The sequence below is a fragment of the Vanacampus margaritifer genome, chromosome 13 (genome assembly GCF_051991255.1).
Source record: "Vanacampus margaritifer isolate UIUO_Vmar chromosome 13, RoL_Vmar_1.0, whole genome shotgun sequence".
Classification (NCBI taxonomy): domain Eukaryota; kingdom Metazoa; phylum Chordata; class Actinopteri; order Syngnathiformes; family Syngnathidae; genus Vanacampus; species Vanacampus margaritifer.
Window position 1 is genome coordinate 24,334,396 of NC_135444.1, and position 23,608 is coordinate 24,358,003.

At 45.4% G+C, this 23,608-nt stretch overlaps 5 protein-coding genes and 1 long non-coding RNA gene across 13 annotated transcripts; 4 read left to right on the forward strand and 2 right to left on the reverse strand.

Annotated features, from left to right (window-relative positions):
* Nucleotides 1-819: 819 nt before the first annotated feature.
* On the reverse strand, nucleotides 820-6,356 carry ctns (cystinosin, lysosomal cystine transporter). 4 transcript variants are annotated; one of them, XM_077583786.1, is made up of 11 exons: nucleotides 6,259-6,356; nucleotides 5,745-5,806; nucleotides 5,594-5,672; nucleotides 2,581-2,671; nucleotides 2,412-2,515; nucleotides 2,198-2,335; nucleotides 2,020-2,119; nucleotides 1,841-1,960; nucleotides 1,574-1,744; nucleotides 1,379-1,496; nucleotides 822-1,213 (listed from the first exon to the last, which is right to left on the reverse strand). In XM_077583786.1, the coding sequence occupies exons 2-11, from the start codon at nucleotides 5,797-5,799 to the stop codon at nucleotides 1,071-1,073; spliced, it is 1,119 nt and encodes a 372-aa protein (XP_077439912.1). In that variant the 5' UTR covers nucleotides 5,800-5,806; nucleotides 6,259-6,356; the 3' UTR covers nucleotides 822-1,070. The 4 variants fall into 4 exon arrangements, with proteins under 4 accessions (XP_077439909.1, XP_077439911.1, XP_077439910.1 ...); XM_077583783.1 differs by having other exon boundaries at nucleotides 820-1,213; nucleotides 1,574-1,960; XM_077583785.1 differs by lacking the exon at nucleotides 6,259-6,356 and adding an exon at nucleotides 5,989-6,252 and having other exon boundaries at nucleotides 820-1,213; nucleotides 1,574-1,960.
* A 628-nt stretch (nucleotides 6,357-6,984) lies between these two features.
* mrpl55 (mitochondrial ribosomal protein L55) lies at nucleotides 6,985-8,376 on the forward strand. The gene is made up of 3 exons (XM_077583805.1): nucleotides 6,985-7,095; nucleotides 7,753-7,930; nucleotides 8,012-8,376. Exons 1-3 carry the CDS (start codon nucleotides 7,058-7,060, stop codon nucleotides 8,162-8,164), a joined length of 369 nt encoding a protein of 122 aa, XP_077439931.1. The 5' UTR covers nucleotides 6,985-7,057; the 3' UTR covers nucleotides 8,165-8,376.
* LOC144062428 (uncharacterized) lies at nucleotides 7,927-9,317 on the reverse strand. The gene is made up of 3 exons (XR_013296397.1): nucleotides 9,082-9,317; nucleotides 8,590-8,783; nucleotides 7,927-8,145 (listed from the first exon to the last, which is right to left on the reverse strand). It is a non-coding gene; the product is annotated as an uncharacterized LOC144062428 (long non-coding RNA).
* On the forward strand, nucleotides 8,658-10,695 carry ndufa11 (NADH:ubiquinone oxidoreductase subunit A11). 2 transcript variants are annotated; one of them, XM_077583799.1, is made up of 4 exons: nucleotides 8,667-8,830; nucleotides 9,235-9,327; nucleotides 9,949-10,071; nucleotides 10,477-10,695. In XM_077583799.1, the coding sequence occupies exons 1-4, from the start codon at nucleotides 8,671-8,673 to the stop codon at nucleotides 10,587-10,589; spliced, it is 489 nt and encodes a 162-aa protein (XP_077439925.1). In that variant the 5' UTR covers nucleotides 8,667-8,670; the 3' UTR covers nucleotides 10,590-10,695. The 2 variants fall into 2 exon arrangements, with proteins under 2 accessions (XP_077439926.1, XP_077439925.1); XM_077583800.1 differs by lacking the exon at nucleotides 9,235-9,327 and having other exon boundaries at nucleotides 8,658-8,830.
* A 101-nt stretch (nucleotides 10,696-10,796) lies between these two features.
* Nucleotides 10,797-17,357, forward strand: slc5a9 (solute carrier family 5 member 9). Of its 2 annotated transcripts, XM_077583770.1 has the most exons (14): nucleotides 10,797-10,936; nucleotides 13,058-13,170; nucleotides 13,437-13,508; nucleotides 13,574-13,678; nucleotides 13,753-13,917; nucleotides 14,005-14,110; nucleotides 14,206-14,286; nucleotides 14,357-14,562; nucleotides 15,343-15,478; nucleotides 15,553-15,660; nucleotides 15,743-15,893; nucleotides 15,971-16,139; nucleotides 16,209-16,424; nucleotides 16,819-17,357. In XM_077583770.1, exons 1-14 carry the CDS (start codon nucleotides 10,918-10,920, stop codon nucleotides 17,125-17,127), a joined length of 1,956 nt encoding a protein of 651 aa, XP_077439896.1. In that variant the 5' UTR covers nucleotides 10,797-10,917; the 3' UTR covers nucleotides 17,128-17,357. The 2 variants fall into 2 exon arrangements, with proteins under 2 accessions (XP_077439896.1, XP_077439895.1); XM_077583769.1 differs by having other exon boundaries at nucleotides 13,753-14,110.
* Nucleotides 17,358-17,944: 587 nt separating this feature from the next.
* akr1a1b (aldo-keto reductase family 1, member A1b (aldehyde reductase)) lies at nucleotides 17,945-23,501 on the forward strand. 3 transcript variants are annotated; one of them, XM_077583789.1, is made up of 9 exons: nucleotides 17,945-18,358; nucleotides 20,082-20,191; nucleotides 20,321-20,440; nucleotides 20,535-20,686; nucleotides 21,540-21,738; nucleotides 21,923-22,122; nucleotides 22,312-22,384; nucleotides 22,859-22,945; nucleotides 23,370-23,501. In XM_077583789.1, exons 2-9 carry the CDS (start codon nucleotides 20,111-20,113, stop codon nucleotides 23,433-23,435), a joined length of 978 nt encoding a protein of 325 aa, XP_077439915.1. In that variant the 5' UTR covers nucleotides 17,945-18,358; nucleotides 20,082-20,110; the 3' UTR covers nucleotides 23,436-23,501. The 3 variants fall into 3 exon arrangements, with proteins under 3 accessions (XP_077439915.1, XP_077439914.1, XP_077439916.1); XM_077583788.1 differs by having other exon boundaries at nucleotides 17,957-18,358; nucleotides 20,087-20,191; XM_077583790.1 differs by lacking the exons at nucleotides 22,312-22,384; nucleotides 22,859-22,945 and having other exon boundaries at nucleotides 17,964-18,358; nucleotides 20,087-20,191.
* The last annotated feature ends 107 nt before the right edge of the window (nucleotides 23,502-23,608 follow it).

The following is a 23,608-nucleotide window of genomic DNA, read 5'->3' on the forward strand; positions in this document are numbered from 1 at the left end:
TCAGCGGCCAAGACGAATACAAAAATCACGACGCAAACAATCAAAGTGGAGAAAAATCAGCGTCCGACCAAAACAAACTCATTTTTAAGAAGGGAAAAATATAGGATTTCTTGACAAAAGTTGACGTTTTTACTTTTATTATTTGAAGAGCAAATCATTTCTTTTTTGAGAAATAGTTGCTCAATTTTCCATCATTTGCTTTTCCAAAAACAGTTTTCTATGGACTTTTTCTCAGAGAAATGCTTGATCCCCCCCCATGAATTCCTTCTTTGAAGAAGAAAGAAAAATATTATTTATAGCTTAGAATATTTACAATTTATCATGAAAAAAGTTTGATTTCGACAAAAAAGTGATATATTTTTCAGGAAAGTGGTCTTACCAAAAAAGAGGAAAAGTCTTATTGTTTGGACAAAAAATGTGTTTTATAATTTTTTAATACAAATAAAATGTTTTTGGTTTTGTACATATATATTTATACATACAGCGTTGGTCCCCGTTTTTTTTTTTTTTGCCAGGGGAAAAAAAGCCTATTTGAGGTAAAATTAGTATTTTTCAAGATAATGGCTGTAAAAGTAAAAACCTTTTTGAGGAAAAAAAAGTCATACTTCAAATATGTATTTATTTTTTCAAGAAAGAAAAAAACACGTTTTGAGGTCAAGCAAACAACAACATTAAGATTAAAAAAAATAATAATAAAGACAATATCTTCTGGGAATGTCTTTTTCAGTATTTTATTTTAAATATATACAAATATTTTTATTATTTGAAGAAAAAAAGAATGTCATTTTTTGGGAGGGTGAACAAAACATTAACCCCACCCCCCCCCCCAAGCCCCCATCCCGTCCTCCCCCTAAGGGGGAAAAAAATCACGACAAGAAACGCTTTATATTTGGAGAAAATGCCTGAATTGTTTTTAGGAGGAAAGGGGAGAAAAAATCAGATTGAAGATTTTTTTTTTTTTTATCTCAATCTTCATTCAAGATTTGATTTGAAGAATGTTGACGCCCGCAAATGTTGTCGGCCAGTTAAACTGGAGCGCTGCAGTTGGAGGAGGCGATGAGGTCGGCGCTTCACTCGGCCTGGCTGCGGCCAATCTCCCGGTAGCGCGAGCGGTACAAGCAATAATGTTGGAAGATGAAGAGCACGTCGAAGACCACCGAGAAGAGACCCAGGCCGAACTTGGTGGGGTCCCCGAAGATCAGGCGCCACTCGTCTGTACACAGAAAAGCCCATCACATAGTTGGAGCTGAAACGATTGATGGAATTCTCCCTCATCACGCCAACAACCCTTTTGATATGCTGGACAATCGGATGAGGGCAGAAACGATTCATGCAATGGACGGCGATGGGATTTGTCGAGAAGGCGAAGACGCGTTACCGTTGTTGTAGGAATCCAAAATCATCTGCGCGATGCTGAGCAGGCCGCCGCTGAAGTCCAGCAGCACGGTGCCGATGCTCCAGCCGGCCGTGCTCTTCCGACGGTAGTTCATGAAGGCCTGATGGCGGGAAAGTCACGTGACATTTGTTCCCCGAAACGGCGGCGGGTGGATCGAGGGAGGGAGGGAAGACCGACCTGCGGCACGTACTTGACCAGCGTGACGGCCAGTTTGATGTAGGACAAGTAGTAGAGGAAGTCCAACCAACTGAGGCGCCGCAAGACGGCCAGGAACAAGGTGACGCCCGCAAAGGACCAGCCAATCAGCAGCAGGAGGCGGGCCGTACACGACACCTTCTGACCCCCCCTCTTGAGAGGAAAAAAACAACAGCAGGCTTTTCCAGAAACCCTTTCGCACACAGATCCTGCAAAAAGAGAATTTGTGGAAAGCGTAGCGGCCGCCACCTCGTAGACGGCGGCCTGGCCGACGTAGAACAGACACAGCAGGAAGGCGTGCAGGCTGAAGAAGACGTCGTTGGCCTTGACCGGGTTGATGCCGTTGGGGTTCCTCTGCAGGTACTCCTCCTGCTCAGGAAGTGGCGCGTGAAATCACATGACGTGCCACAGGCGGGCAAAGGCGTCACCTTGATGGCCGGCACCCAGAAGAGGCCGATGTTGAAGACGCTGTAGGCCAAGAAGCCGGTCAGGTTGAGCGCCAGGAAGTCAAAGTTGAGGCCCACCACGCTGCAATCACACCAAAGGTCAAAAGTCACGCCGCTTTCCACGTGGCCAGTCACGTGGCTTGCAATCCAAGGAAGGCACCTTTTGCGCCTGAAGTTCTCCCAGAGTTGCGGGTAGAAGGACACGGACCAGGCCAGGAAGTAGATCCAGCCCACCGCCTCGCTCAGCAGCGCCACCGCATGGCTGTGGACAACCAGGAAGTGCAGACGCGACGCCGAGCTGCCGAGACGACACCAGGGCGTCAGGAGGCGCCGCCGCCGCCGCCGTGTCGTCCGGCGCCCCGCCCGCCACTCACCCGCCGCCTTCTGTGCCGTTGCTCAGCAGGTACGCCGTCACCTGTCCGGCCACGTGGGCCGTCACCGCGAACCTGACCGACGTCGCCGCGGCGGGCAGCGTCACCTGAACGACAGCGGTGGCGGGATTGCGAGTCATGGAGTTTTCCAGAGCGGCCCTTCTGGTCTTACCTGCTGCGGCAAGCTGAGGATGGCTGAGAAGTTGCTCTTGGAGCTGTAAGTGACGTTCAGGCGGACGACCAGCGGCTGCTCCAGCGGCGCACTGCAAACACGCACACACTTCGCTTAGCAAACGCGTCCTGACCACCAGCTAATAGCGACGCCATCATTTTCTAGCGAGCAGGGCTGGACCACTGATCGGAATATATGACTGGATAGACGATAGGCCGCCATTTTGTTTCTCGCCATTCCATCCTATACATTCACAGGATGGAAATTGGAAAACAATTGAGACTGCACTTGGTAGAAACAGCGTGTTTTATGATGTTTTCAATTTGTTAAACATAAACAAGATGACTTCAGACATTTTACAACTTGCCAAATACATGGATGAATGATATGCTTAAAACAGGAGGAAAGAGTTAGACCTTTAATTCAACAAAAGATGTAATATTGGGCTCAAAGGAACTGAGCGATAAAAGGAAAAGGGGGTCTTCAAAGAAGCACATACCGTCCCCTTGTGAACTTTTTATTGTATTTTTTTTTTTTTACTTGTTAAAAAATAGTGACCACCCTGCCACAAAGCCTACACTAAGAGCCTACGAATTGTATACGTCTCATCTGTACGTATAGTTTCTACAGTGGTCTGCTCGTGAGACGGGAGGAGGAAGATGGCCGCCCTGTGGCTTCAATGGCTTGCACAAGCGCGTGTGCAGTAATAGATTTAGATCAGTGGGCTGGACAAGTTGTCAAAATGTTAAGGTGATTTCCGTGATGGCTTCTCTGGATTTTGATCCAATCAAAGAAAAAATGATTAGCGTGCGTTTACAAGTTCCCGACATTTTGAAAGTAAGCTGAATGCGAGCGTGTCACGCATGTGATTCTGCCGTCCCTGAGCGAGCTTTAAGCTGTTTCTTGACACCCCACTTGAAGTTGACTTTAAAATTAGGCACACAACAAAAGGATGACGCACATTGTATATTTTAAATACTTTGTTTTTAAAACATAGCAAGTTAGTCAATGTAAAATCCCACTGGTATGCTAACGTGAAATTAGCGTTCATTGACTTTGGAAGTGATAGTCCTTCAAAATAAAAGCAAGACTCGTCACCATAAAACGCTGTCGAAGTGAGACAACGCTACTCAACGGCACGAATTCTTCCCAAAATGTGAAAAACAAGTTTGCTTATCAATAGAGTTCAATCACGCAACTTCTTCTTGTCGCATTCTAAATGTGTACGGCTTGATCTATTGTTGTTTTTTAATTGCCATTATTTTAGTATGTTCTTCTCCTTGTCCTTTCGAGTTATGTTTCAAAATTCAAGGATACAAAGACCCAAGGGCGTATTTCGTTATACCACATGATATGGCACAAGATACAATAACACGAGGGCCCACGTTAGCCCAGCAAGTTCAAAGTTTTGTCACAATACTAACAGAACAAAATGAGAAGAAGAAAAAAAAATCGACACGATCAAGAGATAAGGACGATGTTTATACACTGACGATTGATTGTGTGCAAAAATGAAAATGCAGCAAGCTTGAATTTTACGAGGTCATTTTGTAAGTGACAAAAAAAGTACGTTGAAGAATCAAGTGTTAATCGTGCAGTGAAGACGGGACGTGCGGCTATGATGACACCGTTGACTCGTTTTCAGGCAACAAATTATCGTTTGATTAATTGTGGTTTCCATCTCAATCAAAATACTTGTGGAGAGCTGGAAATAACAAATTTACTGCAATTAATTGCACATTCAGAAATGATTCACATTTGTTGATTATTATCTTGTGACGATCTACAAATCATTTTCAATTGACAGAAAAATGGAAATCAATTGACTCAAACTCAAGCACCAACAGAAAGCGGGTGCGTTTGTCCGCCTACTTTCTAAATGTAGACACAAAATCACAAACAGCTTGCGGCAGTGAAAGAAAACAAAAAACAAAATGCTTCCAGCTAAGCAATATTGAGTTCGCCAGCAGCCTGTTTGGAGCCCCTGGAAGGCCGATTCAATCGTGACAATCACTCATGTGACCTTTTTTAGGGGACAATTCTAGAAATCCATAGTGATGACTGATCAGGGAGTAGAGATTGGGAATGAGTAAATGATTCCCAACACAGCCCCGAGTCTGAGCAGGGCTCCACTCAAAGGTTCAAAAGTTGGCGGTGAATTCTTTCCATTTTTGTAAACAAAGGTTAAATGGCGGAAAATGGACTTGACTTGTTTGGCTCACCTTCCATCCAAAAGGCTGACGAAAGCGGTGAAACGTCTTCAACAAACAAGAAAACGGTCCAGTTGCCTTCATTCAACCTTTGCTATTGACAACATTTACCTGCAGCAACCTGACTGGCAACTGTTCGACATTATTAACATTTTTAATTCTTTATTTCATATATTAACCATGTTGAAATGTTTTATAGATGTGAAGTAGGTAAAATAGCGTTGAACTCAGTAGAATTTAACCTTAACCTAAGCTGGTACACATTGTTTGGTCTAAAAGTTGCTTCTCAGTGTTCTGTGCGAAAACACATTCTGTTCGAGAGAGAGGGTGCGCACTCCTACAACTATACTACATTAGGAGCTGTCGAGTTCAACTTGTTTGTGAGATTTTGTTATGGGAAGAAGTACGAGAGGTACCCTGAGAGTATATTTTGTCTAAAAAGAATGAACACAGGTGCAGTCTGTGTACGAAAATAATATTATGTAACATATTGTGTGAGAACCAATCTGTTCTACTCATTCTTAGTAGGAGGAGAAGGAGCGTTTTACTTCCAAAACTCGATACTATAAAATGCCCCTTTCCCAAGGGAGGGGGCACACGGGCACTCTGAAATTCCACCTCATACCCGATGTTCAGTATTGCTGTGACCGGAGAATTCTCTGAAATAAATCATCCTTGCGCAGGGACTGTGTTCATGTCTTATCTCATCATTTGATTTATTGGACACGCAAAAGTATGGATTTTTGAAGTATACAGTCCTTCACAACCTACAAAGACTTCTTCCCATGTTTGTGCTTACTCACCTGGAGGCGATGCTCAGGTTGGCACTGGTGCGTTCTTGAATCGTCACCTCCTCCGGGGCAGACAGCGACACCCGTGATTCTGTCGCACGCGATCACTTGGTTACTTTTTCACCGACAAAAGTCATTTTGCCTCGAATGCTGGCCGACTCACCTGAGATGTTGGCTAGTAGCCACAGCAGCAGCAGTAGCCGCTGCGGGAGCCACATCTCTGCACTGCAACATACACGCATGCGCACAAAACAAGTCATTAAACATTCCAACGCCACTGCACTAACGCGTATTCTCGAACAAAACGATCACGAACAGGTGACGGTTAGTCATGCACAAAAACTGAACTACCGCAGGTGAAAAGTGTTCCAGGTGACAACATGAGATCACCAAATGCTGCTGCTCACCGCTCCCTCACGGGATGGATGGATGGATCAAATGCGGAGAAAGAATTTCGCCTCACTTAAAAGCGGGTGTGGGTGGCAGTCAGTGGTACTTTAACAACGTCAATTTCGACAGATACGGCTCAGGTCCGTAAACGCATCAGAAAAAAAAACATCGTCAGCACACAAGCATTCTGGTCAGTAAACGCAACAAACAAAAACAAAGTCGAAAGTAACTTGACATTCATTCGTCGATACTTGACGTTTCTTAGCGAGAGACAAAATTGAACTCACCACAGAGAAGATATTCCTTGATGCTTTGCCTGTCACATGACAAGTAAAAAAAAAAATGAAAGAAGAAGAGGCCGGCCCGGAACGTATGTCGCCAATAGCCATACATATGAACAAGCGCTCAATGAGCTGTGTGCTTTAGGAGGGTCAAGGTCGTCAGTGAGTTACACGCATTTCGACGGCAAGAAACATAAAAGAATGGGAATGCAGGCATATTCTGCTGCATATGCTTGTGCATAACGTGACAAAAGAAACTGGGAAAAGCCTTTTAACGAATCAATATATGTATTTGTCTTCTTTTTTTTTTATCTTTAAATGTTTTATGTATACAAAACATTTTAGAATTTGGGAAAAAAAGGTAACCCTCATGAAAAGCAGCGTGGAAAATAAGCAAGTTATAACCTATTTGCAATGCCCATGCATTGCCTTAGATGTGAAACTCGCCCCTGCCAATATGGCCGTCATGGAGGCACGGTGGTTACCGACTGCTTCCGCTGGTGCACGCTTGTATCTGCGTGTGGGAAATAGTGTAATTATGAAAATGTGTGACATACTTACATTTCTGAATTTTAAAACCATGTGTTTTACATTGGCTTACTGAACTGGCTTGTAGAAATGTAAAATGCCTTGCTGTTTTTTTTTTGTTTTTCTTTTTGTTTGTAACACAAATGTTATCACCCAGTGAGAGTTTGTATACGGTTTGTGTAATAAAATAAAATAAATGTTTTACGTTGGCTTCCGGCTAACGGTTTTACTTCCGGGTGACGTTAGCGTCCTTGTCCACTTTTAGCTTGTCGTCACCATGTCGTTGATAAACAACACACATCGCTTGTTCTCACGGTAAGATAGACTTATATTTTTGTTATTACGTCTTATTTTGTTTATGATTCGATAACAAGGGTCATCTCAACGAAACGACTTAAAATCGTATTACTGTATTTGATTATTTATTCGCTCGGTTTGAAGCATACTAACCAGGCTGCATGAATGTCACTTGTGTGGCAACACACAATTTTCGTTCCTTGTGAGGGTTTACAATAACATTCTCTCGGGCTTTTATTTTAACTTTGACCTCAATGCAATACAGACATTAATTAGTACACTTTCTTTAATAATTCAACATATTCACTTGCTGAAACATACCTAATTAATTACATGAAGTCACGTCAATTTACAGTAAACAAAATAGCTTCTTTAAAAAAACAAGAAAAAAACATTAACCTTCCTTCCACACAGATAATTAGTATTATTCACCATAACCAAAGTTGCAATAATTTGAAATCTTACAACACTGTCAACCTCGAATGTTTGTTTTGGGGGGGGTCAGGAATATAAAATGAGTCCTGAGAATCAGCAACCTATGCCCCTGTCAACTGTCAGTAAATGAGATTTAAAAAAAATGAACAAATCTCTTAATTCACTTTATAGAATATAGTGTTTTGAATTTTGTTCTTGGAATGATGACTGCGTTCTTTCTAATTGTGACATTTTCTTCAGGTGTTGTTTGAAGCCAACGTCCCTCGCGCACACTCTGCTCACTCGCTTCAACTCCAACAGGACGTCAGTGGTACGTTGCTCTCGACAGAAATACGAACGCTCGTACCCGGTGATGCTGGTACGCCCCGATGGCTCCACCGTCAACATCCGCTACAAAGAACCCAGACGCATCCTCGTGGTGACTGACGCCGCCTTTAGGCTCATTTGTCTTGATCCCACCTTTGTCTTCACATTGAACTTCTTCTTTCTTTTTTTCTAGATGCCAGTAGATCTGTCCACGTTGACGGAGGAGGAGCGCCGTACTCGTCAGAAGAAGCGCGAAGTCAAGAAGACGGTGAAAGAGACCACGGTCCATTATGAGGATGACTTCAAGGTGGACAAGTACAGCCAGTTCTGGAACAAGAAGAAATAAAAAGAAGACGTTTGCTGTTCAGATAATGAGTGTGCATATTTTATCACCAACTATCTATTTGTTTTTTGGACCATTGCTTTCTGGTATCTCGTGTATTTAAGTGTGTAAGTGTGCATTTAAAAACACTTCAACGCCATGCAGTCTTTGTTGTGTTCACTGATTCACTTCATGTTTTTCAAATTAATGAAATAAACATTGTTGTACATTTGGAATATTTCTTCCCAGCAATGGTAGAAAAACAACGACTAAATTCAAACCGTCTCAAGACGGTGAATTCAACAAATATGATGAAAATGTAAACAGTTTTTCTCCCATTTCAGTTTTCTTGATTTTTGGTGATTTATTGTAGATAGTCGAGTATAGTGGCATTCCAATGGTCCAAAAATGACTCTAGCAGCAGCGGAGCAGCCAGTGTTTCACTTAACCTGAGATGATAATCTGAAGAAAACAAAACGGGGGTGGGGGGTGGAGGGTGGAGTTTCTGTCCTGTGCAGTAGGTGGCGGTAATGCACTGGACGTCTCTTCCGTTTTCGCGTGAAGCCTCGCAGGAATTGTCGAGCTTGTCCTTGCTAGCGGTCTTGGGAGCAATGGGCTACTGGGACGTTCCGGACGGCACCGACTGCGTGCAAAAAACATGGATAACAACCAAAGTGGCCACCACCATAGGTGACTAAGGGACTCAGTCGACATTTTGCGTTCAAGGCTACAGATGCTGAAAGTTGCTGAGCCGCGAACGTCGCGAAGTGACGTCCTGTTCTTGACTTGGAGCTAATGCTAAAACTCTTGAGTTAGCTTAGCACATCGCTGAAAAGGAGCGAATTCTTTGGTTAAAGTGATTATTTGAAACACGCCTTTATCGATGTAATTGATGGACATCTTGCTTTGCAAATGATGTCGAAGGAATTCATGTCACTAACCTGCGATTTGACAGCACGGAGCACTTTTGCCAGTGGATGTCGGAATTTGCGCCATAATATATACACAACCAAAGGAGGCAAATAATGATGACTAATCATCTGCTGCCTTTGAGCGTGAAGGCTTAATGAACGAACTGTGTTGTGTCTTTTCAGGCCTGGTGGGCTCGGCCTATCACCTGGTCGCCTTCCAGCCTGAAACTGCAATGGAAGCGCTACAGCGGGCCGGAAACGTCACGGTTACCATGGGTGCGTTACCGTCAACGGGACGGTTACACAAGTATGACTGTTACCATGGTTACAGGACCGCAGACAGGACTGTTGCCATGGTTACATGAACGCGACTTTGACCTTGGTTCTATTGGCATTCATTTAACGCTTCACAGGCTTAGAGTAACATGAATATGATTGTTACTGTTTACATGATTGAACAGCTGTTAACATTCATGTTCGACATGGCTATTGGCTATCGTAGTCGTCGTATGTCGCCTACAAGTAATGCAACCGCGTTGTGATGCCCTGAACTGCTGTCTGTCTCCTCGCTGCTGTCCTCCAGTGCTCATTAAAAGCTGTCAGCTCAACCTCGTCGCTCGTGTCCACAGTTAGTTACCATGGTTACAATAGGGGGAATATGACTGCAAATATGGCCGTTACCACGGTTACATTAGCACTGATGGTTACCATGGTGAGATTAGCACGAGTATGACTGTAACCAGAGAGACTATTACCAAGGTTACGTTAATGCAAATGACTGTTACCATGGTTACCTTCAGTGTGACGATGGCTGTTAGCATGTTTATGATGTTAGCGTGGATAATATGCATACTGACTGATTGATTGATTGATTGACGGCTCCGTCTGTCTCACCAGCCGCGATGGGGGCCATCTTCGGCATGACGACGTGTCTCACTGCTCAGGTCCGCGACGCTCCGGACGAACCGGTCAACTACTTTGTGGGCGGATGCGCTTCTGGCATCTTCCTGGGCGCCAGGAGTAAGTAGCAGCAGAGTGTCGTCGTTGTCGTGACAAGCGATGTCACAATCAGGATTTCTGGTGGCAGTCGTCGTATCCAATGACATCATCACAAATAGTGACATCATAATGACGAGCGACGTCCTGACCAATGACATCATTCATTACTGTTGACTTCATCACTAGTGACACGGTGATTAGTAATGACTTCAAAATGACCAGTGACGTCATCATCAGCGTGACATCATCGATGCAACTGCTGACACGTTTGGGTCGGATGACATTGTTGGCTTTGATCACATGACATTATTGGATTTCATTTGAATCTTTGGCATGATTTCATCCGTCTGAACTTGTCTTTTTTCTCTCTCTCACTTTTTCCGTGCGTGTGTGTGTGCGTGCGTGCGTGCGTGCGTGCGTGTGTAGCCCACAGCATCACAACGGGCGCGTCAGCTTGTTTGGGTCTGGGAGTGCTGGCTTTTTTTGGCAAAGTGGCCAAGCTGGAGAACTGGAGACTGATAGGACCTCCCAAACTGTGACCAGCACGGAAACTTTTGTAAATGTTTCCTCTCTCTCTCTCTCGCTCTCTCCCTCCCTCTCTCATAAATGTGTGTCGTAAACTAATAAAGTTTTGTTGACAGTCAACCTTTGACGCGTCGTCACATTTGTTGACAAACAAGTGGAGCCGCCGACATCGCCCGGCAGCTTTTTTCTCCTGTTTCAATTTTCAGCGTCGACGCCCTAGTTTGCCGGCGGGAAGTGACATCATCGGCACGGTCAAACTCTTTCTTGACTAATCATTGATCTGAGTTGCGGCAAGAAGAAGAAGAAGAAGAAAGAGGAGGAGGAGAGGAGCACAGCGGCAACATGTCCGGCGTCACAGAAGGTCAGTGGAGGTCGTCTTTTGGGCTCTCCGGGTCCGTGTAGAACTTTGAGATCTTGAGTTTGGCACTTCCCGGGAGCAACATTCCTGCAGCGGGTGTCTGCATGCCAAAAGGCTGCCTCGCACCTGCACAAGCTCGCTAGTGCCGAAGACTGCGAAGCAAACATTGCACCATTTCTAAGAGATTTCAAAATGAAGAGAAACATTACATTCTAGGTTGTTGTTTTTTTTAGGTGCAAAAAATAATAAAAAAATGGCCGATCCACAAACAATTTGAGTTTTTTTCCTTTTATGTTCTTCAGTCACTTTATTTTTCTTTGCTTTTCATTTGCCGTGAATCTTTTTTTACGAGCAATTAAGTGAAAATCTTTACCATTTTCTTTCTTTCCATTTTTTTCTTTATGTTCTCAAGTTAACTTTTTTTGTCTTTATTTCATGTTTTTTTTCGTGTGTTGGTTTTTCCCTTTTTTCTTTAGTTTCTTCTTTCATTTCTTTTTTCTCTTGTTTGTAATTTCTTTGCTTCTGTAGTTTCTTTTCCTTTTTTCCCCCATTTTTGTTTTTTTGCTTACTTTGGTATCTTTTTTGTGTGTCTTGTCTTTTTTGTTTTCAGTCTGTGAAACTGACTGTAAAGCTTTTTCCTACTTTGTTTTTCATCCTTCAGGTTTTCTTTTTATTTTCTTTTTATTTTGTTCCCCTCGGTTTGGTCCGTTGTATACGTTTTTCTTCTCCTTTTTTCCTTTTCCTTTTTGCTATTGCTTTTTTTCTTTTGTAATTTTCATTGTTTCAGCTGCACATACGAAGCGAAATGAAATGTCAAAACAAAATAGTGATGGCTGTGCTGTGTTGCAGGTTTATTATTTTATAATGCCTTTGGGTTATGAAGTCCAAACCCTCGTAAAAAGTACTCGAGCGTGAGACAAGTATGGCGTCACGTGCGCATGCATGGATGTGGCGTGTTTGAGAAAACGTGAGCGAGCTCGTACATCCCAAAACGAATATCCAATGTGAATATTTATTAATAATATTTAATATTTATTTATTATATATATATAATATTTGGCAGTCGAGGGTTCAGACGTGGACTTTGGCCAGCTTGTGCGCCTCCCACATTCCCAATATGCGATTGTTCAAGCAAGCGCAGCCATCCTAGTCATCATCGTGATGATTTTGAAGACGCCTGTCACAAAGTTTGCCAAAAATAAATATTTGGATGATTGCTACTGCGTCGCTTCAGGCAATTAATTTCATTCAACTTTCTTTCATCTGACATTTTATCGCCGGCCTTACAGCACAATATTTTATGAGAAAAAAAGTACATAACCATTTGTACGATTTGGGATATATATATATATTTTTTATTTTTATTTTAAATAATTGATTTAGTGATTTATGTACTGCTTGAGATAAAAACATTTTATTGTGTAGTAGCTTTAAAGCAGAGGGGTGAAAATCCACGTTGACACATTTTGATGTGATACATGAGGATGATTTTTGATCTTGATCATGCGTCCGTTCATTTATCCACAAACAAAAAAACGTTTGTTCGTCCAGTCAGCCATCCACGATGCGTCCGTTCCTTTTAGTTTTTCACCAAGCAGCACTTCAAAAAGTCATTTGCTTTCCAAGTGGCGCACATTCAACTTTGAATTGTATTCCTCAAAAGTGAAGCCACTTTAATAATAATAATGACAAATTGACAAAAAACTCATCAAATGATTCAATTACAAATCTATTGCGCAGAATTCATCAAAAATGTGCAGTTGTTCAAAAATCAATTCCAAACAGTAATTGATGTATTGAAACGTTCAATTCAACGGAAGTTCCAAAATAAAGTAGCGACTTGAGAAGTAAACAAATGCGTTGTAGTAGAAGCTGTCGATTCCTCAGCAAACCATCGGAGGGCGCTACTGCATTCGTCCACTCATTACTAACTACGTCGATGATACATTGGCTCATGCATTCATTCATTCATTCAACAGCCATCCAATCTTTTGTTCATCCATCCACTCGTCATGATTATTGTTGCTCGATTTGGCGAGGAGCTTGTTGCAGCTCGCCGATTGGTCCGAAAGGAAAGTCACATGACGGCAGGAACTTTCTGATGGTTTCAAGTTGATCTTGCAGGCAACATGACGGCTGTCACCACGGCAACGCCTCCCGGACCGGTTGCCATGGAGATCGCCGACATCGTGGTGGTTGTGGTCTACCTGCTCTTGGTCATGGTTGTTGGAATCTGGGTCGGTCCACGCGCGACACACACACACACACACACACACACACACACACACATCACCACAGTGGTCAAAAGTAATGAAGTGCAAATACTTGCTTACTCGACTTAAGAGCTTTTTTTTTTTGTTTAGTTTGCCGCAGTTTTTACTCACTAATTTGAAAACCTGTGCAGTCCGGTTTGGTTTAGTTTTTGAGGTGGTCAGACTACGAGAAGACGCGCGCTGTTGTGCCTAACGTCGTGTCCAAACGTGGACGTCCATCTTGTCCTCAGGCGTCCATGAGGGCCAACGGCAGCACAGTGGGCGGGTACTTCCTGGCCGGCCGATCCATGACCTGGTGGCCTGTGAGTACCACGGTTGCTCACCTTCGTCCTTTTTTCAATGAATTGTCGATGGTTCGACCTTTCAGATCGGAGCGTCTCTGATGTCCAGCAACATCGGAAGCGGCGCCTTCATCGGCTTGGCGGGAACGGCGGCGGCGGGCGGCCTGGCCGTGGGCGGCTTTGAGCTCAACGTAAAAATGGGCAAAATCACGGGAGTCTTCTTGTCTGATCGGGCCTGACTCCTCCCCCTGGCGTGTGCGTGTAGGCGGCGTGGGTCCTGGTGGCTCTAGGTTGGATCTTCGTCCCGGTGTACGTCGCGGCCGGGGTGGTGACCATGCCGGAGTACCTGGCCAAGCGCTTCGGAGGACGGCGAATCCAGATGTACTTATCCGTCCTGTCCCTCGTCCTCTACGTCTTCACCAAACTTTCTGTACGACGCACACAAACACACGACACGCGCGCACGCACGCACGCACGCACGCACGCACACGTCACGATTTGTGCATGTGTGCCGCAGACGGATCTTTTCTCCGGCGCGTTGTTCATCAAAATTGCCTTTGGCTGGAATCTGTACATGTCGACGGCAATTCTGCTCCTGATCACGTGTGTGTATACCATGGCAGGTATACACACGCGGCGCCGCCCACGTCCTCGTCCCGCACTCTCACGTGGTCTGACGTCATGTGACGTGTCAACATGACGTGCTAACTTTGTGCAGGTGGTTTGTCAGCTGTCATCTACACGGACGCATTCCAGACCGTCGTCATGGTGGGAGGAGCCTTCACGCTCATGATCATCGGTACGACACGCACACACATCAGCACGCGCGCACACGTGGTGACGGGTGCGTGCGTGCGTGCGCTTGCCAGCGTTTTCCAAGGTGGGCTGGTACGAGGGCCTGACGGAGGTTTACATGTCGTCGGTTCCCACGGCGACGGTGGCCAACGCCACCTGTCACCTCCCTCGCCACGACGCCTTCCACATGTTCCGAGATCCTGTGACCTCTGACCTGCCCTGGCCGGGTCTCATCTTCGGACTCACCGTCATCGCCACCTGGGTGTGGTGCACCGACCAGGTGGCTCAGTTCATGTCCAACGAAAGTCATTGCAGGATTGGCACGACATTTTTTGGGGGGGGCGCAAGGGACCGGGTCCCGGTTCCATAGATCAGGGGTGGACAAACTCAGTCCTCGAGGGTCAGAGTTCTGCAGGTTTTGGATGTTTCCCTTCTCCAACACTCCTCATTCATATGAGCAGCTCGTCAGCAAGCTCTGCAGGATTGGAATCAGCTGTGTTGGAGGAGGGAAACCTCTCGAATGTGCAGGACGCCGGCCCTCGAGGACCGGAATTGCCCACCCTTGCCATCCATGAACAAGAGTGAGAAAAGCAGCACCCGATTTCTCGGCAGGGGAGGCTCGGTGTGTGATTTTGAAAAACAAAACAAAAACAAAAAAACGCGTCACCACGTGAGGAGCCTTCAAAAATGTTGCAAGGAAAGTCAACGACTTTTGCAGGAAGAAGAAGACGATGAGGAGGACACGACCGTTGCCACGGAGACGACCCGAGAGAGTTCTTATCCAGAACCCGAGTGTGTTTTGGTGCTAAGCCAACTTTTCTGCAATTTAGCATCCATCTTGCTTGTACATGTCTCGATCCTTGTGCCAAAAACACGTCAGCCTGACGGAAAACGAGTTGATTCAAATCCGCTTCGTTCTGCTCCGTTTTAATTGCGTTTTGCTCACTTTGGTGTCGTCTGTCGAGTTGCTCCGGTCTGGTTTTGTACTCATTTGCTTTCATCGACACTGAATCTCTCCGTCTCCGTGTGTGCGCGCGTGCGTGCGTGCGTGCGTGTGTAGGTGACGGTCCAAAGGTCGCTGGCTGCGCGTTCGCTGAGTCACGCCAAAGGAGGAAGCGTGTTGGGAGGTTACCTCAAAGTGCTGCCCATGTTCTTCATCGTCATGCCAGGCATGATCAGCAGAGCGCTGTTCCCAGGTCCCAACCGCCGCCCCCGCCCCCGCCCCGCCCCGCCCCGCCACATGTGTCACATGATGCGTATGTGTGCGTAGATGAAGTGGCTTGCGTGGATCCCGCCGTGTGTCAGCGCGTGTGTGGCACTCCGGTGGGCTGCTCCAACATCGCGTACCCCAAACTGGTGGTGGAGCTCATGCCGGTTGGTGAGTCGAACCCTGCGTCCCAAACACACACACGCAGCCACCCAAAGCAGCCACATATGACGGTCCGTGCGTGTGCGCGTAGGCGTGCGCGGGCTGATGCTGGCCGTGATGTTCGCCGGCTTGCTGTCGTCGCTGACGTCCATCTTCAACAGCAGCTCCACCATCTTCACCTTGGACCTTTACCACCGAGCCCGACCCGCCGCCTCCGAGATGGAGCTGATGATCGTGGGCAGGTGCCGCCGCCGCCGCTTCCGCCGCCGCTGCCGTGGTGCGTGTTTACGTGTGCGTGACGGCATGCTCCGCCCCGCAGGATCTTCATCCTGGTGCTGGTGGTCGTCAGCATCCTGTGGATTCCCATCATCCAATCGGCAAACAGCGGCAAACTCTTTGAATACGCCCAATCGGTGGTCAGCTTTCTGGCTCCGCCCATCACGGCCGTCTTTGTCTTGGCCATCTTCTGGCCGCGTACCAACGAGCCGGTCCGTTAATTGTCCGTCTCTGTCCACATGTCGCTTCTTTTCTCATTTGCGTGCGTGCGTGCGTGCCAGGGTGCCTTCTGGGGTTTGATGGCGGGCCTGGCGGTGGGCTTGATCCGGATGATTCTGGAATTCTCCCACGAGGTTCCGGCGTGCGGCCAGCCAGACCTCCGTCCTTCGGTACTGACTCAGGTGCACTACCTCTACTTCGCCATCCTCCTGATGGCGTTCAGCTGCTTGGTGATGGTCGTCGTCAGCTTGGCCACGCCCGCCATACCCGACAAGCATGTGAGACACGCACACACTTTTTGAAGTCAGCTAGCAACGCACGTTCCAAAACGTGCCGTTGAAACTGCACGTCTGACGAGACGTCTGACGAGACGTCTGACGAGACGTCTGACGAGACGTCTGACGAGACGTCTGACGAGACGTCTGACGAGACGTCTGACGAGACGTTGCGTGCGGCGTGAACACAGACGCGTCAGTCAGTCAGTCTGACGTCATGTCGGCCATTTTGGGCTGCTGCAATGTTGCACCCCACCTGTGGAGAGCCAAAACTGACAAAATTAGAAATATCAAAATAAATAAATAACAGTGAAAATAAAAATGGATATAAAAAAATATCATTCAAAAATTCAATACAAAAAAAAAACTGGAATATAAATATGTGTGTGTGTGTCAGTTGCACAGGTTGACGTGGTGGTCGAGACACAGCACGTCGCCTCGCGTGGATCTCAACGTGGACGCGGAAGCCTGCCACCTTTTCAACTCGGACCCCGGCCAGCGCCCGCAGCGGCCGCCGGGCCCCTGGTGGCGCCGGACGGTTCTGCGCCTGTGCGGCCTGAGCGGCGCGTCGTCGAGCGTTCCGTTAGCGCGCGGCGTCTTCAAGCTGAACTCCCTGAAGGAGGCGCCGCTGTGGAGGAACGTTTGCAACGTCAACGCGTTGCTGCTGCTCGCCATCAACGTCTTCCTCTGGGGATACTACGCCTGAAGGACTCGCACCACACGTCTCCGGACTGACCGCAGCGCCACCTACCTCTTTCTGTGCGCTACTACGCTGGACTCGTCCTGCCCCGGCGTCCCTCTTAGTGCAGCGCCGCCTGCTGGTCAAAGCACAGACCAAGTTTTCCATTTAGGCATTAAAGGATGTTTTGACTTTGGAATGATTGGTCATAGTATGAAAAATCTTCTTCAAATAATATTAAACAGATATTACGTGGACCACGCAGTGGTTGGTGGTTTGCATTTTTTGCCTTGCAGTTTGTGAAATTCCTGCCATCCAGGCCATGAAGTTCTCATTCAAACCCCCTCAGCAACAAACTTCAACCCTCTAAATTGACGGTCTCGTTGGGTTTTGAAATTCCAAAAGTAAAGAGTGTTTTGCCTCCCTCTAGTGTTTAATATGTTCCAGGCAGCTCACCTGCCACTGAAAGTTGACTCTTATTTTGGTGGGCCAAACCGGGTCTGGCGCTGGCGCGTCTTCATCCAGAAGCGGAAATAAGGCATAAGAGTCTAGCTGCAGACGCTGGGCGAATAGAGCTCTACCGAAAACACGTGACCGCTACCGAAAACACGTGACCTCACGCGACGCACGAAACTCTTTTTTTTTAACATAACTTTCGAAACTATTCAGTTAATTTGAACAAAACAGTATACAAACATGTAGAACATTTTTATATAAACAATGTATACAACAACACAGCTCCATCGGAAACGTGTTGCCACTGAGCGAAGCCCGACGTACAGACGGACTCAACATGGCCAATTCTCCCAACTTTGCTTCTTGTTCCTGCCTTCAGCCTGACGCAGAAGCATAACGAGGCCTTAAGACACGATGTATTGCAATTACACACATTCGCCATTCGGTGGCGCTGCGCTACAACGTTGGTGTTCAAATGGGGGTACGTATTTCCGGTGGTGACGAAAGCGCCAACAGTCGTCTTAGTTAAAACAGCAAAATACACTTAAAAATACAAATAATACTACTTAACGTTAGTCTGAGTTAAGATTATGGTTATGTTGAGTGTTATAGTTACGTTTAGGCCTAGTAAAAAAGCTCCACTCGCCCATGGCCTGCAGCTCGACCCTTCTTAAATAAGGGGGTGTGTTTAGTGCGACTGTAGCAGAACGCCAACGGGCGGAAAGACGAGAAAAAGCCAGACGAGGTTGAAGGCGAAACCCGGACAAGCTACAAGACTTTCTCCAAGGAAAATCGAGCGCAAGTATGTTTTGCTTTACAAAACTCGTCAATCGTCATCGCTTTTGACCTCCTTTTCCTTCTTTCCTTTTCCTTGTCCGATGTTTGGATCAGTCGTCCATCGATTGATCAATCCATCAATCAATCGCACAATCAATAGATGGATGAAGAAGGTCGCGAAACTGTCTTTTTCTCGTGTCGTCTTTTGTGAGCGTTTATTGGTTTCAACGAAGGCGGCGAGATTTGAGTTGAGCTGGCAGGACATTTTGTTTGCTTTGTTTTAAATTTGTATTTTCGCAGCTTTGGTTTGACGTGCAAGTGCTTTCACCTTCTTTCTGTCTGTCTATTTCCGTCCCATCTTTTATTAATAGCAGGACATAGTTTGGACGGTTCAGACAAAAAAAATAAACGTACAAAAAGCAATTAGAATTCACATTACTTCCAGTTTGGTCCTTAACTATGGTCAGTAAATAAGCAGTTTTCAAGTGTCTTAGTTTGGAGGATGGTCAGAAATGTACTGGTGGTGAGGGAATTAAATTCTCAGGAGAGATGATACATTTTAGATATAGATATACAGTGTATATACACAATTCAGTCGTTGTGATTTTCCAGAAAAAAAGCCCAATTTTGTGAAGAATATAACAAATGGTGCGGCATGCTGACCTTTTCGTAGTTGCTGCCGTGGATCTCATGCAGCTTGAACAGACATTTTACAAAATGCACAAGATGTTAAATATTGAAATAAATACTTAGAGCATAGATGTAGAACTTGGAATAAAAAATAAAACCTTGTAGAAAACTCGATTTTTTTTGCCATTGCCAGCACGTCACCTTCCTTCTTTTGTCCAAATGTTTGTGAACCAAAGATGCATCTGGCAACAACTATAAAATGGCGCAAATTTGGATGGAGCAGCGTTTGCGCCGCCGCCGAGGCCAAATGTTTCTTTTTCTTTGCTCCACTTTTCCTGTTGTCTTCTAATTTGTTTAAGATCAAATGAGTTTGAAATGTGGAATGGACGTGTGAGTGAGTCGTCGGAAAGCTGCTGACTCGGCAGCATCACTTCCTTTTCCTTCTCCTGATATTCGGGCTGACCTGGCTGGACGTTCTTTCAATTTTCTTTTGTATTTGCTGTTTTGATGATGAAAATGTTTCATTAAAACCTCATTTTTAGTATTTATTTTTCTGGAGTTAATTGAGAAATACAACTTCTAATCTATTTGTAAATTAAACAATTGTGAATACATATTAATTATGCTACATTAAACATATATATATATTCATTAATTTGATTAAATTAATTATAAATAAAACATTAGGCCAAAAAAGATGTTTTTATCAATTCACCTGTGTTAGTAATTCCGCATTAGAAAAAAAAAAATATATATATATATATATATATATATATATATTTATTAAATTTCTATTCATTTATTCCACCCAATAATTGGTTCATTTTATGCGTTTATTTTATGAAGTACTTGGATAAATAAATGTATTGCAAATACTAAATTGTCAGTTGAATTATTCAAATCAATTAATTTAAATGGAGAGGTATTTTTAATTAATGGAAATTGGTCAGGCAGTTATTCACTTTTTTCCCTCAATAATCCAATTGGTACACATCTAAACTTTTGTGCACATCCCATCTCGCCTGTTGCACATTCAAAAGGATTTTAGCAGACGATGACGATTATGTTGATGATGACGACGATGACGATGACGACCACGGCTTGTTGTTGTTTTCCATGTGAGGACGTTTTGCGGCGCGGCGGGAAGATGAGCCAGTTTGCCGTCCTCCACACGGGCCGCAAGATGCCGCTCATTGGGCTCGGCACCTGGAAGAGCTCACCGGGACAGGTGAGGACGCACGCACCCAACACGTGACCTTTTAGAATGGCAGTTTGAAGCCTGGATTAGGCTTTGAAATTCGGCTTTCCAGCAGAGAGTCCACTTTCAAGTTGGGGATGCGTGTGTTGTGTTTGTCAGGTGAAAGAGGCGGTGAAGTGCGCCCTGGAGGCGGGCTACCGCCACATCGACTGCGCCGCCATCTACGGCAACGAGGCCGAGATCGGACAAGCGCTCAGCGAGGCCTTCGCGCAGCCCCATGTGAGACGCACGCACGCACGCACGCACGCACGCACGCACGCACGCACGCACGGCGATGAAAGAAAAACATCGGCTGACTTTGTCCCGTTTTCAGGGCGTGCGTCGGGAGGACGTGTTTGTCACGTCCAAACTGTGGAACACACGACACCACCCCGAGGATGTGGAACCTGCGCTCATGCGAACCCTCCGTGACCTCCAGCTCGACTACCTCGACCTCTTCCTCATCCACTGGCCGTACGCCTTCCGGTGGGTGGCACATGCGCAAATGTTCGCAAAACATTACAATAGTAGATTATTCCGCCCCAACCCCGAATTATTCATCAAAACAGAAGAAGAAAAGAAAATAAATATTTTGAAGAACATTTCAGAAAAAAAACTAAAATAGTTATAATAACACGAAAGCAAAAATCCCCAAAAAATAGGGAAAAATATTTTCAAAAACTGAAATTCCCCAAAATAGAAGAAACAATTAGAAAAAAAATGATCCAAAACAGCCATATGAAAATTATTCTTTAAAAAAAAACACAGGAAAAAATTCCCCAAAACAGGGAAAAATATTTTTCAAAATAGGGTTAAAAAAAGACAACATGATTTTTTTCCTCTGAAAAACGGAACATAAAATACAAAAACAAACAGGATAAACAAAGATTCTAAAAAAGAAAAGAAAAAAATCTAAAAAGAAAATGATTATTCTAAAATAAGGAAAATAAATTTTCAAAAACAAAAACGGGAAACAAATATTCATAAAGCTAGAGTAATTTTTTTCCCCCCCGAAAACCAAAAATCCCTAAAAACAAGAAAAAATTCTGAAAAGGGGGGAAAATATTGCTAAAAACAATAAAAGAAAATATTCTGAAAAACAGAAAAAAAATCAGAATAAAACAAAATGATTCTTCTTCTAAAGTAGAACAGAAGAAAAAAAGCCTCAAATAAATGAGTGAGTTCTTGTTTTTTTGTTGTTGTTCCTGCTTCCGTAATAATGGTCGTCCATTTTGACAACTTTGTGGGGGTCCATTGCAGATGAAAAGAAAGCAAATGATTGGATGGAAAGTGTGGGAATATTTTGAAAAGGATCTTCAGCAGTTTGTTGTTGTTGAAGGCGCGGTGAGGACGCGTTCCCGAGGGACAGCGGGGACGGCTCGCTGCTGTACGACGTGGTGGACTACCGGGACACGTGGGGCGCCATGGAGGAGCTGGCGGCCAAAGGGCTGGTGCGCGCCATCGGCCTGTCCAACTTCAACAAGCGGCAGCTGGACGACGTCGTGGCCGCCGCCCGCGTCAAGCCCGCCGTGCTGCAGGTGACGTGCGCCCGTCGTCGTCACACGTTCAGGACGTCCTTTCAATAACAACATGCGACTGGAAATCGAAAATATGAACTCATTTACTGGCAGTCCAGTAAAAAGGGGATCTTTGATGTCTGCAGTCATCAATGATTCGGAATGCAAAATGCTAAAGTATTTGTTGTTGTTGTTGTTGTTGAAGGTGGAGAGCCACCCGTACCTGGCGCAGACGGAGCTGCTGGCGCACTGCCGCTCGCTGGGCGTGCTGATGACGGCCTACAGCCCGCTGGGCTCCCCCGACCGCGCCTGGAAGCGCCCCGACGAGCCCACGCTGATGGACGAGCCCGCCGTCGCCGCCCTGGCACTCAAATACCAAAAGTCGCCCGCGCAGATCCTCCTCAGGTCAGACCCGTACGCTCGCCACGCATCGGGATCGCGATGATGGGGAGGTGTGCCCCCCCCCCCCCAAAAAAAAATGGCGGGTGGGCAAAAACTATATTTTAGCCCTTTTTTTCCCGGCCCTCGTCACACATCTGTCTGTCATTGGCCGATTTGTGTGCCCCGCCCACTAAGCCGACTTCCTGTCTGCAGGTGGCAGACGCAGCGCGGTGTCGTCGCCATTCCCAAGAGCGTCACGCCATCGCGCATCCAACAAAACCTGCAAGTACGCACGCAGATACGACAACCGCAGGAGAAAGATCAATTTACAAGCAGGCTAATATTACATAAAAAAAAAAAGACAAATATTGTTACACCAAAAAAAAAGTCAATCCAAATAGAGGAAAATAACATAAGAGCAAAAATACTTGCAAATACAGTATATTAAAAATACACAAATATTACAGAAATATGCGGTGAATATGAGAAAAAATTGTATACAAATGCTTAAAAAAATACACCATTAGAAAAAAGCAAAAATATTCCAGAAAAAGAATGCAGCAAATATTACAAACTAACTTACATTATTGGAAATATACAAATACTAGATGAAAAATATACAGATTAAAAAAATAGAAATGTTAGTTTTTGGGCAAAAATGGATTCACATTCAGGTGTGTGCGTTTGCATGATGATGATGATGATGATGATGATGATGATGATGATGATGATGGCAGTTGACTTTTTTGGGGGGGTGAAGGTGTTTGACTTCACGCTGTCGGCGGCGGAGATGAGCAGCTTGACGGCACTGAACAAAAATTGGCGTTACATCCTGCCCGTCCTTCAAGTACGTCCACAAAATATTTCTTTCTTCTTTTCTTCCGTTTGGATCCATCGCAGATGGCGGCCATTTTGACACTTGCCATCAAACGAAAATGACATCACAGTTGCTCAGGTAACGGCCAATCACGCCTCATCTGTTCTCTGCCTTTGGTCATGTGACCTTGGCAAGCTGAGCAAGTGTGATGTCATCTTCAGTGGACAGCAAGTGGCAAAATGGCCGCCCCCTGTCCTGATAGGGATCAAAACGGGCGCATCGGTCTTCTTCATTGTTATTCCCTCGGCGCAATGTTCATCCCAATGTGGTGCGAGTGCTTACAATTGCAAAGAAGACTTTTGACTTGATTTGAAGCCGATTCTTTCATCAGCGTTCGTCTTGATTTCGAGCGGCGCAACTTGCTGATTGATCCCATTGTGGTTTTGTTTTGCAGGTGGATGGGAAGTCGGTTCCCCGCGACGCCGGGCATCCTCATTACCCCTTTAGCGACCCGTACTGACGGCGCGAGGATCTTGTGATGGATTTGTGCCGTCGTCCGATCTTTTGTAATAAACAGCCAGCCAGATTCTGCGTCCGCTTACATTTGATTTTGGTGCCGCTTATCAGACGCTAACTCGGTTTTCTCATGTCATTGTGGGGGAACACTGCAGCTCTGCTTACCTTTTGGCTTTG